The sequence below is a fragment of the Conger conger genome, chromosome 7 (genome assembly GCF_963514075.1).
Source record: "Conger conger chromosome 7, fConCon1.1, whole genome shotgun sequence".
Taxonomy (NCBI): domain Eukaryota; kingdom Metazoa; phylum Chordata; class Actinopteri; order Anguilliformes; family Congridae; genus Conger; species Conger conger.
This window is the reverse complement of record NC_083766.1, coordinates 31,271,088-31,291,160: the sequence shown is the minus strand read 5'-3', so window position 1 is coordinate 31,291,160 and position 20,073 is coordinate 31,271,088. Positions and strand designations below refer to the sequence as shown.

At 45.7% G+C, this 20,073-nt stretch overlaps 1 protein-coding gene across 3 annotated transcripts; it reads right to left on the bottom strand.

Moving 5' to 3' along the window:
- Positions 1-6,156: 6,156 nt before the first annotated feature.
- Positions 6,157-19,490, bottom strand: hic1 (hypermethylated in cancer 1). 3 transcript variants are annotated; one of them, XM_061249752.1, is made up of 2 exons: positions 19,377-19,490; positions 6,157-9,015 (listed from the first exon to the last, which is right to left on the bottom strand). In XM_061249752.1, exon 2 carries the CDS (start codon positions 8,996-8,998, stop codon positions 6,788-6,790), a length of 2,211 nt encoding a protein of 736 aa, XP_061105736.1. In that variant the 5' UTR covers positions 8,999-9,015; positions 19,377-19,490; the 3' UTR covers positions 6,157-6,787. The 3 variants fall into 3 exon arrangements, with proteins under 3 accessions (XP_061105736.1, XP_061105735.1, XP_061105738.1); XM_061249751.1 differs by lacking the exon at positions 19,377-19,490 and adding an exon at positions 16,872-17,262; XM_061249754.1 differs by lacking the exon at positions 19,377-19,490 and adding an exon at positions 16,872-16,952 and having other exon boundaries at positions 6,157-9,032.
- Between the last annotated feature and the right edge of the window lie 583 nt (positions 19,491-20,073).

Genomic DNA, 20,073 nt, shown 5'->3' with positions numbered 1-20,073 from the left:
TGTATGTCTCTGCTGTGTGTGTGTGTGTGTGTGTGTGTGCTGTAACTGTCCTGTCTATTGGATGGGACTGTTAGACACAGACACTAACCCCCCTATTCCACAAAGCCTCATTTTTCCTGCATAATGCTGTCAACAGGACAGACACTCCCAGTCCTCAGTCTGTCTAAAACGCGGCACTTCTGAAGAGCACATAGCCGTACCAGCAGGGTTTAATTTCTGCGCTGAGCGAGCTTCACGCGTCCCCAGTCCGCCCCGACCTCGCGTAGGCACACAGAGAGATAATTTGGGCCGGATGGTCTGGAATGAGCGCCGTGGCCGCAGAGCAATGCATTCTGGTACCCGTCGCCGAGGGTAACGGATCCAAAACAGGCCGCTCGGAGCTGCCATTGTTGTCGGCTCACCAAAGTTTGGCCCGACGCAGACACGGTCTCTCTTGAAATGTCAAAACGAGAGAAAGCGTAATTACACTTTAAAACAAAAAAAAAAAAGCAATTTAGTCTGGCAGAGGGCTTCTGGCTCTGGGTTCCCTCGCCATGTGTGCTGGCTGGTACCCTGTGGAACGGGCCGAGTTGTGCAATTTCTGCATACATGTATTTATTTTACTGGCATGGCTCTCTGTGTATTTTCCTTTGTCCATAATCTCCTGACATTATCGCACACTTCCTGGTTCTCAGGGGTGTGCGTTTCGTTGCGTTTTATTTTTTCTGCTCTTGTTTTTTGCTCCCCTTTCTCTGGTCTTCTTTCGCGAAGTCAAACAACGAAACGACCCCCTTTTTTTCCCTTCTCTGTTTACTTTGACCCGTCTCAACATGGAAGTATTTTGACGCGTTTGATTGGGGCGTTAAGAAAAAGAAGGCAGTTGCTGGCGTAAACATTTGGACAACTGTCTTCTTCAGCGTGAAGAGCAGCTGGAAGCCCGGGGAAGGGCGGGGGTGCGGGGGAGACGGCCGGTTTGGTCAGAGACGGGCCGGGAGGGGAGCTGACAAAAAGAACAGAAAGTGGGCAAGTGGTCTAAGCAGAGAGTCGGGGGGAGTCGCGAAGGGAACACGGTCGTGGTTTGAACCCCTTCAGGAAAAGTGCGCAGGTTTTTATGAATAAACCCAAAACAGCTGGATGTAATAAAGTATGAAATCCCACTCTCCTTCCTATTTCACACTGCTGGACTCTGGGGAAACTCAAAGACAGCCACACACACACACACACACACACACACACACGCACACACGCACGCACGCACACACACACTCAAAACACACTCAAAACACACAGGTGCAATCAGGCTCAGAGTGGACCCTCACACGCATCACACACCCCCGCTTGGGGCTCGTTGGCAGGCTTTGCCCCCGGCCTCTTCCCCCCCGTTAGCGAGTGCCACAAAGCACCAGGGAGCTGTTTGCAGTGAGTGATTTGTGGGTCCAGCTTTTGATTCGGTCTGTGCCACAGTTGAAAATTCCCAATACACAGGCTGACCCTTAAACAGTTTTCAGTAAATACTTTTTCCATCTAGCTATTCATTTATTTTTTAAATAAAAATCCCTGCAAAAATGGAAAAATAAAAAAAAGCAAACAAAACAAAAAATAGGCAGTATTGACACTTTTGAAATGTTAAAACCCCCTTTTTTGGTATTTGGATAGTGACAAGGCAAGTTTGCATTTCATGCTAAAGAGCCTACCTTGTGGATTGTGTTCCTCCCATTTTTAAAGTCTTAAAGAGGAGAGGATAGGTGTTTTAATAAGGCAAAGCCAGAGGAGGCTTGTGTTCATGGCACTTTCCTGATGGACCCTTGCTCAGTGTAGTCCAAGTGGGATCTACTGCTTATGGGAGAATGAGTCCTCATGAAACAAAAATGTTTGGAGCTACATGCTATCAGGGACTCCCTGATGTCGACCGGCTAATTTGTTCTACTGTTTGGAGAGGAAAATGTTTTGATTGGTTCAGACAAGTCAATGACTGACAGCTCTTGCAGCTCTGCCCATTGGCTAGCTCATGAGGCCTCACTCTCCTGTCACTAGGCTCTGTTTTAATAAGGCAAAGTTGTGTTCATGGAACATCTCATTATTTTTCTGTAACTGCTGTTCACACATGCAGGTATAGCAGCACTCCAACGGGGTCAGGCTTTAGACCATTGTGTAACCACGGTCCCTTCTGGTCATTCTGTCACATGGACCCTCAAACTGCCCTATATCCCCCGTCAGCCTTCGTCTTCTGTTCTTATTCCTTTATATTTACCACTGTATGTCACCCCCTCAGGGCAAACTGCAAATCACTAAATTATCACTGCAGTGCAGTTGATGTTTATTCAAATTTCCTGTCATTGTTGGCGTGTGTGACATGTGTGACTATTCTTCTGCATTAATACTATTGCACTTTAACACTCCTCACACGTAATCAGTTTTATTTTTATTTATTTATTTATTTTTTAGATTGAAGGAACTAAAGATCAGCACCCGTACTGTGTTGATATCACACCGTCGGCCATTTTAGTAAAGCATGGTCAAATTGCCTCGATTCTTTCGCACTTGGTTTGGTTATTGCTGAAGTTACTCATGCAGATGTTGATGGTCTCATTTATGGGTTTGTCTTGTTGGCGGTAGAGACTCACTGTTCCACAGTCTGTTTGTGTTCAGGCTGTTTCTGGCTGTCTGACAGTAGTGCTCCAGAATCCTGGCTAGGCTAGGCTAGGCCGGTGCACCAGGGGTTAAAGGGCCAAGATGAAGCGGTCTGACGCTGCTCTTTCCCCAGCTAGACGTGAGAAAGAGAGGGCCAAAGACCAGCGCTGCTGCGCTTTTTTCTCAATGGACAGCAGCCGGGCTCTCCATTGAGAGAATAAGACTGCACTTCCACCTTCAGACAATAGCCCCGAGTTTCCCCTGCATTCTCTATCTCCCTCCCTCCCTCCCTCCCTTCCTCCCTCCCTCCTTCGCTCCCTCCCTCCCACTCTTGCTGTCTCCATATCTCTCTTTCTCTGGCTTTGAGCAGAAACACACAGCACATCCTGTCCTGGGTTACTGCTGAGCCAGAAGTCCCAACCCACTGCCTCACCCCCCCTTCAGCCTCTCTCTCTCTCACACACACTCACACACACACTCACACACACACACACACACACACACACTTACGGCTCTCATATACACGGACACACACACCAGCAGACTTCCCTGACCTCTGGCCTTATACCAAACAGTCTTAGAGCCCCTAACAACTTACACAGAATAACCCAGAACTCTTGTCTCTCTTTCCTCCCCCTCTATCTCTCTCTCTCTCTCCTTCTCCCTCCCTCTCGTTCACCCTGTCTTTCCTCTTAGGACTTATAGCAGTGGTGGAAACATTTTCTTTTAGTTTTTTCTTGTGTTTTGTCTGACAGGAAAGCAAATGGCAGAGAGGGGGGAGAGATAGAGACGGTCAGTTAAAAGTGAGTGAGCGAATGGAGGCTAGAGAGAGTCAATGAGAGCATGCGTGTGAATGGAGGAAGAGGGCAAGCAAACGAATGACAGGGAAGAAGGGAATGTGCTCTCTGATGACCATCGTTCAGTATTAAAAACATTCTCTCTCTTTCCCCTCCTTGTTTACCAAGGAAAAATATTTCTCCAGCAGAAGCGCTTCTAGCTTTGTTTGGTTAATCTACTAAATATCTACTTTTCAGTTAATCAGAATGTAACCAGTCTCTTACATCAGTTTTATTTAATTTCAGTGTTTTTTTAATCACTTTTTCTTCCACGTGTGGCACTGCTGCCCATACACAGCAGTGCTCTGACAGGTTTTTTTCCTCTCTCTTTTAATCTCGGCTTGCATTAATTTTGTTTTTGATGTGCTGCCTGCTGGCCTTGCCAACTCCATTTGGAATTCAGCTGTGCGTTTGGAGCGCTTGGAGACGCATCGCTGCTGCCACCTCACACCCCAGCTGGGTGCCCTGCCCTGCGTGCGAGCGTGTGTGTGCGTGTGTGTGTGTGCGTGTGTGTGTGTGCGTGTGTGTGTGTGTGTGTTTGTGCGCCCCAGCTCGCCCACCATCGGCCCTGCCTCCGAAGACCATCCAGAGTTCAGCACAACACGCACATCTGTCTCACTGAAGCGGCTGTCAGATCCGCAGCGCTGCAGAGGGATTCGCCCTTTTGTTTAATCACCTCAAGGCGCATATTTGAGGCGGCCGATATTTTCGCTTTCGGAACTTGTTATGACGGGAGTTTTGAATGATTGTGTCAAAACTACAAAACAAAAAACACAAACTGAACGTACGTTGCGGGCACCGTTCTGAGTGCGACGTGTGAATTGCTGTACGTGCTCCTGGGATTGTTCTGAAATCTTGAAATAGATTATACTGACTTTGCCTTATTAAAATTTTTACTATAACAACAACGAGACCTCTGGATTTTAAAAGAAAAAGTGTTACAGGAAGGAAAGTGATAACTGCATATTAACATAAATGCACATTGTTGAAATCATTGGCATCATTTCAGGAAAAAACAAGAACATTTAAACACAATCATAATTAATATAATGACAAGAAAAAAGTATCCACAGGTTGTACACAGAATGACTGTTAATATCCCCACCACCCCCCCATTCCCCCTTCCCACATAGAAAAGTAACAAAAATAAGTGCCCCGAACCCACAAAGTCAGCCTATACCTTTAAGCAGGTATGGTCACTACTGTGGTGACAAACATGATACACTGAAATGCTACAGGAAAAACAAAAAGGCTCTTCTTAACCCTAAAGGTAATGTTTGAGAAGGGAAGGCACTTTGGCACGGTTAAAAGGCCCCTACCTCCACCCCAGGTTCCGGCACGTGTCCGTGCGTGGAGCTGGGAGTCGAGAGGATGCGCGTTTCACAGCGTCTGCGACTGCCGCGTTGGGCTCTGGAGACCGTGACGCTGTCATTGACGGGCAGTGGATTCCAGCCCGTCTCCACCATTGTCTATTGTTGTTCAGCAGCTTGTTTCAGTTGGTCTTTTCAGACGGCAGACATTGCGGGGAAAGACGCATTCTTCTAAAACTCCCCCCCCCCACCCACCCCCTCCCTCCTCCTCGACTGTATTTGAAATGTTTGTGTTCCTTGCATAGCCGTTAATCACATACGTATTATTGCCTGTCTGCGCGGAGGCTAATGGGTAGGGTTTTGGGATTGCTCGTGGTGCAAGCAGGACGTGAGAATGTCTGTTAAACTTAAATGGAAAACGAAAGGGATTGTGTTCAGTGATGAGTGTGGAGAAGCAGCCGGAAGGATGGCTGTCGTGACTGAGGTATGCGGGGTTATGTGTGAGGGGTAATGGAGAGCGCTGGTGATACAGATACCCTGCGCGTGACCGGGCTAACGGGAGGCAGCAGCTGGATGGCAGCGGAACAGGGGGAGTGTGCGGGGGATGAAGGGAGCGCGTGGACGGAGGGGCCGTGGCAGTAGTGTCGACGGTTGGGGAAGGGGGTAGGGGGCCTTTGGGAGGGCGTCAGACGGCCGTCCGGGAGAAGGTGGGATTTCACAGATTTCACGCTGGAGCAGCTGGAGGGGTCTGCCGGCCCGGTCCAGCTGCGGGCCGCAGCGACGGAGGAGCCCGAGAGAGACCCCGTCTGTTTGGAGAGCTGTCACATCAGCGCTTCTTATAAACAACGGGGTTTAAGTGGGGGGGGCGGGGGGGGGGGGGGGGTATTGGGTGCGCTGCTTGTCCGCGACGGCAACAACAAGACAACAAAACCTTTATCCTCTCGCGTTTTTGGGCTAGTGGTCACATGACGTGCTCTGCCTGCCGCACCCTGGCTTGCTCGCTGCCCAGACCCGACGCTTTCGCCAGGTCACCATGGCGCTGAGCACTGCCAGCCAGTCAGGCTTTGGGTTTTTACGGTTTCGGGTTTTCCAGGCAATTGTGCTGTAATTTATAGTCACTTAGGAAAAGTCTTGCCGGACACATTCTTCAGTGTGATTCAAGAAAACAAGGGCTGCATTAGCCCACTTAGTGAGCTCATTTGGTGCTCGCGCTCTTACGGAGAAGAGCTGAGGAGTGGGGCAGTCCCGCTGGGCGGGAATAAGAGGAAGTGTGACCGTCTGAACAGAATGCAAAAAAACAAAGTCTTCCGAGCACTGTAAGTTCCCAAAGGTTTGCGTTTTCCCACTATCCAAGTTCCCTCTCGGGGCCTGGACAGAAGCCCTGAATCATGTCTCTGTGCTTCGCTTGTTTTTCTCTTTATTGCCCTAAATTTACAATTATTAAATTCACAGGTAAAGGATATGACTGCAACGTTTCACGATGTCTTTATCCCACCGTGTTTTTTGGCTTTTCAACATGAAAGTACAAAAATGAAAAAAAGGCAGAAAACATGCTTGCTATTCACTTTTTTGGCTCGACAGCTTAACAGTTCTTTGTAGAAAAGACTTTATAAAAATATGATACTGCTTTGTTTTGTGTTTCCACGCAAAATACAGGACACAAGTTTGTCCTTTTCCTTTCTGATTTTTTTTTTTTAAGTGCATACACTGCAGAATTGAAAAGGCACTTTACGAGGTCCGTAAATGTCCGCTCGTGTATTTTTTTTCCTGCTTCTTTGAAGTAAAGCAAACGTGCGTTCGGCCCCTTCCCCGGCTCAGGCACACGTGGGGTTGGGGGCAAGCCGACTTTTTAAGTGCTTCGAATTTTAAGGCACACAAAGTTTCGCCTTTGGCTGCGTTTGTGTGTTATGGCTTCCGATCACAGTGGCACCCAGGAGGGTAACAACCAAGAGGGCACAGTCATGGGGGGGGGGTGGGCTGGGGAGGGTGTGTGGGTAAAGTCTGGCTCCGGTCGGGGCTTCCTTAACCCCTCTAGCTGGGGGAGTAGCGGTCGATGGCTCTGGGCTCGGAGGAGAGCTGGGAGGAGGGAGGCGGCCCCAGGGGCTGCCTGAGGGCGTCCATCTTGTCGTGGATGAAGCCCAGGTGCTCGGCCGCCAGCTTGGACAGCGGGTACAGGCTCTCCATGGCCTTGGTGTCGGCCAGCAGGTGCTGGGAGGCGTGGGCCAGGAGGGCGGAGGCCTTCTCGGGCTTCAGCCCCAGGTGCTCGGCATACTTGCCCAGCGGGTAGAGCCCGTCGGAGAAGTCCATCTTCAGCTTGCCGTCGGCCACGCCGCTGCCGCTGTGCATCTTCATGTGGCTGATGAGGTTGCGCTGCTGCGCGAACTTGCCGCCGCACACCTGGCACTCGTAGGGCTTCTCGCCCGAGTGGATGCGCATGTGCTCGGTCAGGCGGTACTGCCGCGTGAAGCGCATGCCGCAGGCGTCGCAGGCGAAGGGCTTGAGGCCCAGGTGACTGCGCATGTGACGGGTCATGGTGCCGCGCTGGGTGAACTTCTTGCCGCAGATGCTGCAGGGATAGGGCCGCGTCAGCCAGTGGCTCTTCTCGTGCTGCCGCAGGGTCGCCGGGTCCTTGTACGACTTGTCGCAGGACGAGCAGCGGTACGGGCGGATGACCTCGCCCGCGCCCAGCCCCGCCCCCGCCCCCAGGCCCAGGGGAGCCGAAAGGGCGTTGCCGGGCGGGTTGGAGTTGCCGGAGTTGCTGCCGCCGCCGTGGCCGTTGCTGCTGCCAAGCTCGCCGGGCGGGTGGCCGAAGAGCTCGTCCTCGGTGTGGGTCTCCACGTGGGCGTTGAGCTGCTCGGAGCTGGGGAAGCCCTTGTCGCAGGGGATGCACACGTACAGGTTGTCGCCGAAGCTCTCGGGCTCGTAGGGCATGTGGAAGATGGGCGAGGGGCGTCCCTCGCTGCTGCCCGTCTCCTCGCTGGCCGAGCCACTCTTCTCATCCTCCCCCTCACACCCCACGCTCCCGTACCCCCCCGCTCGCCCTGCACCTCCCAGCTTGTGCTCCTCTCCATTTTTATGGTGGTTGTGGTGCCGGTGGTTGGTGTCTTTCCCCCGGTCTCCGCCGGCCCCCTCCTCGTCTTCCTCCTCTTCCTCGTCATCTTCTTCCTCGTCTTCGGGGGGATAGGGCATGGGCTCTGGCTTGACCCAACGGTACACCTTCCCCGCCTCGCTTCCTTGCTCCCCTCCGCCCTCCCCCCCGATTTCGGAGCCCGCACTGGGCGGGCAGGGGTAGGGGTCCTGGCCTCGGGAGTCCGACCGGTGGAGGTGAGGGTGTCGGGGCACCAGGTGGGGGTGGGACGAGAGGGAGCCCTTGTACTCCTCCGCCTCGGCTTCCCCGGAGAAGGCCGAGTCGTTGCCTTGGGCCAGAGGCCCCCCGTTGGTCCCGGGAGGGGCCGGGCTGTGGCGGCCCTCGTCGTGGTGCAGGAGCGTGTGGGACAAGGCAGGGTGGGAGAGCGTCTGCTGAGACTGCGAGTCGGGACTCTTCTTGGTCAGGTCGAGGCCGTAGAGCGGGGAGCAGTCCCTCTCCGCGCCGCTCGGCCTCAAGCTGGACTGGGGCAGAAGGGGAAGGCCCGGCGGGGGTACAGGGTAGATTTGGGGACCCTGAGAGGATGGGGGTGCGTACAACTCCCCGACGTGAGTCACCAGAGGTGGCATCTCCTCCGATTGGGCGGGTCTGCTCAAAACCCCCCCGGGGAAACAGGACTGGATGACGGGGGCAGACACGCGGTAGCGACTCCCTCCTCCGACCCCGATCTTAGTGTAGGGTGCAAAGCCGTGTGTGGGCCGCAGGTGGTGGTACTTCCCGTTCCTCTTCAGCCTCTTCCTGCAGAGCGCCACCAGGTCCAGCAGCTGCAGGTAGCTGGCGGCGGCCAGGACCGCCCCCAGGTTGGGCTCTGGTCCGGAGCCCTGGTCGCCCTCGTTCAGCCGGCCCGTGTAGATGTAGTCCAGGATGACCCGGAACACGCCCGGACTCACCATCTCATGGTCCAGGTTAATGAGGTTGTCGTGGACGACCAGGGACTTCAGGTACAGGCTGCTGGCCGCCAGGATGTTCTTGTGAGCGCGGAAGAGGGCGTTCTGCACCACGATGATGACATCACACAGGAAGCCTTTGGTGCGCTGAGAGTTCAACTGGAGGAGGAGGTGCCTAGCGTGACTCGGGACTTCCATGGCATCCAACATTGTCTTCAGAGTGCCACCTACAACAGGGAAATGACTGTAAATGCAATGCCACAGATGTTACAACTCACTTGAGTGCTATTTTACTCAATTATGCAATGTATTATTTTTATATCATTTTTAAATGAAGTCATTCATTGGTTCAGAAAAATAGCACACAGACATTGAAATGAAGCAGGTATTTGAGATATAAAATCACTGCTGTATGGACACTACTCTGTGAATGCACCATGTGGCTTGCATGCGCTCATGGATAACGGCTCAGGCAAACCCAGAGTAATCCCCCCCCACAGACAACATGTGAACACTTCCTCTCCTTTTAATTCATATTCCTGTGAATTCTTGTAAAGCTGTAAAGTGACTGACTATGCACAAATAAACAGTCCGGGGATAAGAGTTATTTGTAATGCGCAGCTTATCAGAATTACTCTATAAAAGCAAAGCATTGCCTAATTTGAGTAGGGCCGGGGTTGTGTCATCGGGGATAAAGAGCGAGCTTCCACATCCTGCTTCCCTCCTACTGTACTTCACAAAGCACAAAAGGAGAAGGCGACAGGGCTTGGGGCGGGAAGACGCAAATATAAATGTGTTTTCGTGTTCCTGCATTCCTGTGGAGGTGTGCAGCGTGTTAAGCAAAGCTAGTGCGACAGGTTTGTGAGTCTGAGAACCTGCAGGTACAAAGCAGTAACGGGAAAAAAAAAAAAGCCTTCATAAAAAAGTGACTTTTTCCATTCAGACATAAAAGGAGTTATGTAAAAAACGCAGCTACTCTATATTGCAACAGAAGTGATCTGGGGTGGAGATGGGGACAGCACTCGCGGAGTGAAATGTGTTTGGAGAGTGATGTGCAAAGGAATAGCTTTAAACTGTCAGAAAGATACTTTGTCTGCAATATAGGGTTTCGTTCCTTTGAGTAAGCGGTTTCAGCGTACCAGATTTAACAGGACTTGTTTACCCTGCAATGGTGTCAGACAATGAGACGTTAATTCCCTTCTGCAGTTGACAGTTACCCAAACCCTGGTTCTCTGTTCCCCAAAAGCCACATCCTCATTCACCTCTTTTGTAAAGGGATGGGGAGGAAGGACATAAAGAGGTTAATAATTGAACAAAAACATATTCTGAATAATTATATGCATATGCCGGGCGCCCTGTCATTGGTTTCACGTCAGTATGCACTATTTCTTCCGTTAAGAGTTCATCTTTAAGGGGAATTTCATTAATGTCTTTTCCTTGAAAGCTGCAGTTTTTTGTTTTTTTATGCTGACCATCCAGCAGTACTTGGTCCCAGTCTGCAAGATCACAAAGTGAAGCGTGTTCATCGTCCGTTATGGATGCAGAGTGCTCTTTGCCTTTTTTGGACTGTGCTGGTTCGGCAGTGATGAAAAGTTTGAGTTGTGATTTAGGAGAATACATATCATGAGTGGCTCTTACACACTGGCTGTTTAATAGACTCAAAATCCTTTGTTTTATATTGAGCTCAGACTCATCTAACACTTTTACTTAAACAAATATCCAGACCCACAGTCAGACACCCGACTGCCCATCGTCTAAGCGCAAGACGGCCTGCTTTAATCCACACCCTCAAACAGCGTCTGTAAAGGGGGGATGCGCACATTGAATAGACGACAGTCTCACTTGGTTTCCTATTGCAGTTAGGTTCCTGTAAACTGGACCGTCCGCTGCGCCTGGTTTATTTACGTACAGTAGTGAGCGCCGGCATTTTCCCCTGATGATTTCACAAGTAAATGTGCTCGAAACAACCTTAACAATCACGCCGTATAGCAGGGGTGTCCAATCCTATCCAAAAAAGTGTGGGTGTGGGTTCAGGTTTCTGTTTTAGTCCAGCACTAGGACATTTGCCTCCACTTATCAAGCTCTTGACAGAAGACCATGATTAGTTAATTACTTGAATAGGGTGTTGTAGTGCAGAAATTAAATAAATACCTGCACCCACACTGGCCCTTTTCAGATAAGACTTGGACACCCCTGCTCAAAGCTGACGACTTAGATAGCTTCTACCAGAAGCTTCACCGCAGATTTACCCCCCTAATTTGGAAATTGCAATGGCAGTCTTTGTGAAGCATTCCGAGCACGGATGACTCCACGGAGCAAATACCCTGGGGGTCGGAACACAGACAGCGTGCAGCAACCACAGACAACAGAACTGATGCAGAGCAGCATCCCCCACGGTTAGCCTACTGAAACATCACTTCCGTGCGCCACAAACCGAGGCTACTCTCCCAAACATGCATGGAAATTAAGCACCATGATATCATACAAGGTTATGTCCAGATTTTTTTTTTTAAACAAGTGGTCACTGTGCTGGCTGTAGGGTCTCAGTAAGACACACAGGAAGAGATGTCCCAGTGTAATTCTAATATTATTTAGAGGCATTTTTCCATCGATCATAGTGTGTGTACATGTTTATAAAAAAGCGCATCTTCCGGGAAAATATGAGCTATTTGCCCTTCCTCATGGAGGGAAGTCAATGCTTCTGCTGGACTGACCGTTTCATTGCATCGCGCAAACTTTGCGCAAAAAAACTCTTTTTATCCCTATGTCGTATTTGATCGTTAATATTAATTTATGTTTATGTCAAGGTAATTGAAAGCTCAACTCAAAGAAAGCAACTAAATATTGCCCCCATCATTAACGTCGCTACTGAAGCTTGTTGAATGCCTTTAAATTGACCGTGTAATGCTCGAAATTATTTTTCATAATGTTTTCTTCACGGAGTGTTTGTGGTTTTATAAACATAAATGCATTCGCACTGTGAAATATTACGACATTCCGCGGACAAGTATCTTTACCTTGGCTCCGAATCTGAGAGCGAAATGAAAGCTGCGCTGCCTTTCAAAACGACTGCTAGGTGACGGGGCTTCCTCGTCCCCATCTCCACCGACTCTCGCTCTTGAGCGCATCTCTTTTAAGATGATGAACAGCAGACAGTGTCATTTTCTACCCGCGAGAAGAGGGCACACAATCGACCCGGATCTGCGCATGCAAGTATCAAACTTGACAACTCAGCTTGGAGCGAGGATCGCACCTGGTTTTTCTCATTTATGCTACCTGCGCACCTGCTCACGGGAAAACTAGCCCCGGTGTACTATCTCTATGCTAATCTATTATTTATATAATAGCCTGCTATATTGCGTTTCTGAGGCGAATGCGGGTTATTGCCGTTCCTGTTGTTTGGGTAATTTTTACGCATTTACTTTTTCTAATTTTTCGACGTATTTGATTTTTACAATGATTACCACATTTCTTAACTTACATGATATCTATGTCTAAGTTGCATTCGGAAATAAACTGAAAATGTTTTGTTTTGTTCGTTAAACGTAATGGGTGTGTCTTGTTAGAAGTAACTTGGCAGGTGCTTTGAAAGCCTGAAGCATCAAACTGAAAGGAAATCTGCAAAGATAATTTACCTTATACATTAGGTGCAATGTGTGATATTTAGCTGAACTCTTCACCCTTCCCACAATTAGTCATTTTCCATCATGTTTTTAAAAAAATATTGCGAACAATACTGTCCATTTCGCTGTTAAATGACAGCACAGTGGAGCCTCTCTCTCTCTCTCTCTCTCTCTCTCTCTCTCTCTCTCTCTCTCTCTGGTGCACGCGCTCTGTGCGTGTGTTACACAAACACGAACACACGGATAGACTTACACATGTATCGGTTTCTTTGTTTATGCAAGCGTAAAAAGTCAAAGTGAAGGAAGTGTTAACATGAGTAAATCACATCTTAAATCCTTTGTTTGAATATTATTAGTAAACACTTATATCCTCTCCAGACGTGTCGTCGCATACTGTAGGCGACCGGATGAATCCGGTGTGTTGCATTTAATAAACAATTTGTTTTGATTTTTTTTCTTTTCTAGGGGAGCTGTCTTAAACAATTAGCTACTTTTTCAGTCCCTGCTAAAATTAGGCAATATAATAATATATTCATGCTATCCTAATTTAGTGTAGGCCTAGAGTTAGAGCCCTTTATCCGACATAGTTCAAAATACATTGCCATTGACTTCGGCTACTTAGGCCTATTCATATCACTATTACAGACATCTGCATCTCCGACATAGGATAAACAGGTTTATGCAGCATATACATTTTCCTTCTTTTAGATACAACTGTATTCGTGAAGTTTTTCGCATTTGATACATGGATTCCTAATTGCCACAGATTTTCAAACTTTCCGCACAGAACACCACCACAGTTTAGACTGCTGCCGATATACGACGGCGTCTAAAAATTCTCACTGCACTTTTAAAGAGAAAATAACGACCGTTCATGCTGTGCTTGAGTGACGTGACAGATAGGCGCTTGGGAGTTCAGATTGAGAATAAATGCAAATGGAGGGAAATTATGTTTTTTGCAACAGGCCTTTATGGATATAATCAACTATAGCCTATGTTTATTAAGTAGCCTAGTAATGAAATATTCCAAAAGCATCTATATTTAGTCAGTACAGTTTACTCGGAAATACCGAAACTTACCCCTAAAGAGACTTATTTCAGTCGTCCGTTCCGCACCAAGTTCACCACGGGAGGTATTAAAGCAAAAGCCTTTTCGTTATTATCTTCAAATAGACTATTCAAGACTGACTATTTTTTCACTAGCCTCCCGCGAATATTGTCTTATTTTGAACAAAAACAACTGTACTGTACCTAGCAAAGAAAATAACTCGAGCCGATTTCATGACAAAATGAGAGATTATGGTTCTTAATTTTTTCAATATGTTTGATTCTGTTGGCTATATTAAAGTGGTTCGTTTGAAAATAGGTGATTGATGGTGACATTTGAGACGGATTGACTTTTATAATTCCGCATATTTTGACTGTGCTGTCAGACTGCTCATTTGCGAGTGAGGCAGGGTTTAGACTGAGAAGGTCTACTAAAGTACACCCTTCGCACTTCCTTTAACTTCTCATATTGATCATTTCCTTTTTCAGACTTTATGGCTGGGATTAGCCCACAGTAGCCTACGCCATAACCTGTGAATCGTGTTCACGTTAGACATACGAATCGTGATATTTATGTCCACATAATATAACAATATTACGCGTTTAAATTTATTGACGTTCAAAGAAGGTGCCTGCACACAATATTTCCTGTTTATAAACAGCCAGAATATCGCATGGAATTTTCAGAAATAAATATTTGTTTTCAGCATACTTTGGTTGAAAAATATTGCCATTAGTGAAATAACAATCGATTCATCATGTACCAGCCATTACACCTGTTATGAGCAAACATCTGGTGTTCTGTCCATCACAGCCAGATTCACGTTATATTATTGTAATAGTTTTCATATGCTGTCACAGCAAGCCCCGATAAATAAAATGCACATATCATTCAAAATTGATCCAAATTAGATTCATAATTACATTATTTTATAAATGTAACTTGTTAGCCTATTAATTTATGTTGACCGTGGAAATAAATGAGAAACATCTTTACAGTTTCTCTTGGCCGCCGTGTTACAGCTATTAAAGTATATGCATTTTTTATTTGAAATATATTGTTTGATTGTTTTTTAATGGGACGCAGGAAATGGCCGTTGCCCATTTAACCTATGTCATAAAAAATGGGCTTCTCTCTCTCTCTCTCTCCCTCTTTCTCTCTCTCTCTCTCTCTCTCTCTCTCTCTCTCTCTATATATATATATATATATATATATATATATATATGTGTGTGTGTGTGTGTGTGTGTGTACGTATGTATGTATGTATGCATTCCCAATAACTGCGAGACAAGCAATCGCCCCTCTCCGCCCGTAGTGTTCGCTTAGACGCGGCTGAAGTTAAATCGGGGAGCACGCCCCTTCTCTCCTCTTTACTTTCTTGCTCTCTCTCTCTTACTGTGTTCTTTTTGTTCTTTTATCACCGCTGTAGTGCGATATTGGTTTGAATTATACATGTCTTCCTGTCAGCTGCACTTCGTTCGTTCAGGACTCAATGTAGTAAGATTAATTTGCTTGGTTTGTTTTGTCTCTTTTCTGTACAGTCCATTACTTTCCGAACGCCTGAGAGGTCGCAATCCATCTTACAGTCGTCCCCTGGCTTGATCGCACAAGCAAAGAAGGCGAAGCAAATACCCTCACTCATTTCCCGTTATCTCGCCAAAAATGAATATAGCCTACACATTACATACAGTACAACTTCCTCAGCGAACCTCCTCTCTCTGCTGCCTTAATTCTGTTCGTCTGTGTCTGCAGACCCTTGGATCTTCATTCATAACTCCTGCCAGAAATACGACCGAAATCCCCGACGTAATATATATATATATATATATATATATATATATATATATATATATATATATATATATATATAAGTGATTTTGACTGGGGATACACAATTTTAATGCACATGTGAGCTGAAATAATAATGATAATATTAATATGAATACGAATGTTAATTATAATAATAATAACAATATGTTAATGCTTTATATCAAAGTGTCTCACTGACCAAGTTAAGGACTTATTAGATAGATGTGTTTTAGATGTTGATGACAGGGTAGACTAATCTACATTATGAGCTGCTGACTGAAGTGCCTTTATACGTTTTATTTTGTAACATGTTTTAGGTGTATAGAAGAGCATAGGCCGTTTTCATTAAAGCTCCGTTATACTTTGAGAAAATTGGCCTTCTTGATAGTTTTTGGTAGGCCCAAAAGACCTGTGTGGAAATGACTTGTAGTGTCTATTCTATATATATTTATGTATTTATTTCCACGATTCATTAACCTATATACCAACAGATATTTATATTTAAACTGGGCTGTAGTAATCTGATTGCTGGTCTACCTTCTCTTAACATTAGGAAACAAATACTTGGTCTGTGCTGTTGCGCATACATTCCATACGATGTTATTTCTACTCCCTGTTTGTCCTCCGATTTCCAGATAGTTTATGGACATGCGTTATTTGGGATTTTTATGCGTTTCCTTTTTATATACACACATATATATATCGACTATATTTTAAAATAATGTCTATAAATAATAGTAGTCGTTTCTTTTTTAATTCACAGAAATGTCTCGTTATTTACAGCGTCTCCAGATGCGTTTTTTTATTCCCTATGCTCTTGATCAGTATATCCTGCAGAGCAAATTAAAACCTCCAGTAAGTTAGAATAGTTCAGGTTTCTACAATGTTTATTTTTGCGCATCAACTTTTCATGTGAATCAACTTATATGGCCATGTCCACACCAGAACCCCTGAGATGCAAGGACGGTTTTTTTTTCACCCTGTCTTAATCATTACAAACTTCTAAGTTGACAACATCGGTTTAAATCGAGTCCTGGAGTGTTTACCAGTCGACTGAACCACGCTCATAAATATTTAAATGACAAAAAGACACCCCTCACCGCTGTCGCCACGAAAAAAGTAGGAAAGGCATTCGTTGTTAGTGCGTTCGGAATTGCATCAACACAGAGGCTAATGGGTACATAGTTTTAAACACCCCGAAACCGTATCGCGGGGTTTCTGCTTGTAACTCTCCTCCACAGAGAACACGGATTGGAACCTGCCACTTACCTCATTTATGCATTAGCATTAGCCCAGTTGTCACTTTAAAACGACAAACCATTTATGTGGTCGAAAAACCGAATGCTATAGATACGCACGTATTCGTGGCCTTTCTCATTATAATACACATTTTAAAGTAATGAGGACAAATTGATTTAAAATAAAACATTTAAATCAAAGATTAAACACCAGTAGTAAAAAAAAACTATCCGGAATAAAAACCAGCTCTGATTGCGTATACTCTTCTGTTGCTCTGAAACACAAGTCCTCCGATAACTTCTGGTCTCAACGCTACCATTGTATATTAAAAAAATAAAAGCTTAAATGTATATTAACACTTTACCTGGATGCCCGAACTCTTCTGCCATCCGCTCTAAGTCTCCCTTAATGATCATCTCAACACTCTATTGGAGTCATTTCTGACGTCTCAACTTTGAACTGCCAGCCTCCAAAAACCATGCCAGTTTTCCAAGCAGCGCTGCCAACTCTTTATTATTAATTGCTATGGATCTCTCTCTCGCTCTCCCTCGCTCTCCCTCTCTCTCTCTCTCTCTGCCTCCACCTCTCTGAATCTTCCTCTCTCTCTTCCTCTCCCCCTCCTATAAAATACGTGCTTAGCCCAGCATCAGTTTCCTCCGATTTTGTATTTTAGTAATTTCCTCGTCTATTTTTGTATCGAAGCAATAATACGCACGGAGATGATAATGGGGCTTCTATGTGCCGTAAGTGTTTTAGCGCCCCGTGTGATGTCAGTCTATAATAAAACTAAAAGGTAAAACCGAGGGCAGGAACTTAGAGTGACCCCAACTTGAACTGTACAACACATCGCGGCTCCGTCTTAAAGAGACAGGTCCCTTATTGTATATCACACAGCCGCCTCTCAGCGCCGAACGGGTGGATTTAATTTTGGAGACCCGGGGACTTGCGTAAAAAATGCAGAGGCACCCCAGAGAGGACAATGAAAATATTCCGCAGAGCAGATACATTTTTAAGTGGACGGTTTGCTGTTGTATTTTCACCCTTAAATTAAATAGCTAATTACAAGTCACAGCTTTTTGCACAATTTGAATACAGGTGCTGCCGTTATTCTGGTTAATTTCGTCATATTCTGTCAGGTTTCCTCTTTGGCACCTTTCCTCAGTGACAAGTTGAAGTTCAGTATTTCCAAACATTGCAATTATTTCATATCTAAACGTTGCTCACTATTGTAAACTAATTTTCATCGCCACGAGTTATCACCATGACATCCGGTGCTTACTGTTTCTTTTTCACAATGTATAGCCAAAAGATTATTTTAAAGACTAAAATAAAATGCAGTAGTCTTCTGTATCACTATCTACCATCAGTGAGATAACAGAGAGCCAGGTCCTGCGTCCGGGGTAAGACATGGGCGGAGAAATCCCCGAAGTCTGGTGTAGCCTATGTGGCCGTGCACTCTCTCACCTTGTCTCCCACAGATTTGCGCGATTTGACACCTGTTGCAGTGCTTACATAGTAACACCTTCCAGAGATAGTCTAGCGGTGTCTCTAGTTTGAATCCGGAGTGGGACAATGTCACCTTACTCTTTACCAAGTTACTTTACCTCCACAGTTCAAGTTTACATCCAGCATTATATATGTATATGCTGGATCTGGATGTATATACATCCAGCACAATGTACAACATATACATAATAATATATTGTATATTATATGTGCAATATATATTGTGTTTACTATCCTCATTCTTCTCATATTAGAGCTAGTTAATTTAGCAATATAGAATATATCCTAAAAAAAACAAGCACAAATAGGCCTATCATGTGATAATATTATTCGCCATGATCTGGATTGGCCATTTCAGTGTCATTGAATCACAAGAGAGCAATTAAGCCTAATTGTTTAGATTTTGTTTACACTTCCCATTGAAATACTATTTTATGATGGCCTACCTGAAGCCAACTTCTAAGGAATCGTTTAATAGGGTAACTTATTGAACACTTGTTTTACCTTATATCTATTTTATTATATTTTGTTCTTATTATTTGAACATTTTAGGAATATTGAAATATCGTATAAACCAACAATATCTTCGTTTGAATTTAAATGTAGGCTATAATTAATTTGGCAGGTGTAACGTAGCTACTGCCATGTGAGAATGTGAAGAACCGTGGACTCTAACTGCGCGTTATTATTCGTGAAAGGAGGTAATACTGTTGATCACTGGTTGTCGAAATATCCGACTTTATTTAAGTGAAAAGTTCGGTAAAACGGTCTAGACGGTGTGATGCGTTACTGCTTGTTTTCCAGACGGATGACCGAATCCCTTCATTCGAGTAGCTATAATAATTTCCATTTAGCATACAAACAGCGACTATTTGCCAAGTTATCTTAATTTTCCTTTTTATGACTAAAACTCCCGAACATAAACTGTAGGCTATCACTGGCATCATCCAAACAGTCCGGACTAACACCATTTACTGCTTTGGTAGGCTATATAAAGCAAAAGCTGTTCCCTCACCACTCGCGGCTCGGTTTCAAAAGTTTTGGATTCCACATTTTTCTTAAATTCACCAGAGGAAAGATAATATTAAAGTTAAAGGTTCAAATGGAAAATTAACGGGAAAAGTACCCCAGATGTTGTACTCGCGATGTATGAGAATTTTGTTCTGGCACCAAAAAGGGGCAGAAGAACAGTTCCCTTGACACTAAAGGGTCCTCTAGACACAAGCCAGCTGTCAAGCCCGGACGCCCACACAAATAAACAAATAAATAAATCTCAGCGCATGTTCACTAGCTGCCGTTCCAAGTATAAAATCGCACTGGAAACGATCACAAAAGCAAATCATTTCAAATGTCACCAACCCACCTCGAATTCATGTCTGGTGCCTTGACTGGATTTGGCGGTTGTTCCTCCGGATTCCCCCCATCGAGACGTTCCTGTTCTGCCAAACCCAGGTTGTCAGTTTTCTCGTGGTCTTTTCTTTTCCTCCTTTCCAAACTCTCTTTCTTTCACTCCCTCATAAACATATTTTCTTTCCTCACGTGCAATTTTATGTTAGACACCTCTTCGCAGTGTTGAAAGAAGCGTCGGGGCTGAATTTGTGGGCGTGAGCGCAGCGACACCCAGCGGTTACCAAACTAAATGTGTGGTGTGGTGTGGGCGACCTTGCCTGCATTGTTGAGTCCATGGAAAGTGTTCATTTAGAGCAGAATATGGAAATAATACTTGTTAGTGACATGGAAAAAGAAGCTGAAGGCCAGTCATTGTACCACCGGGTAGCATTCTCTTGCCAGAGTGCCAGAGTGCCAGAGCTGAGCAGGATTGTATTATTAGCACATACATGGAAAAAGCCCACCCAGGAAAAATGCCAGCACAAAAAGAAAATTGAGTTGTGCCAGTAGGGGGCACTCACTCATCTTTGGCCAGCTTCTCAACTGGCATCCCAGTGATGGGGATACTGTGAAGGCGGTTCAGCTTTATTTCTGGTTCAGCATTAACATGTACAATCAGGACTTGTGGTCATTAAAAGACTCCTTGACACTGTGAAACACACGAGTGTTAA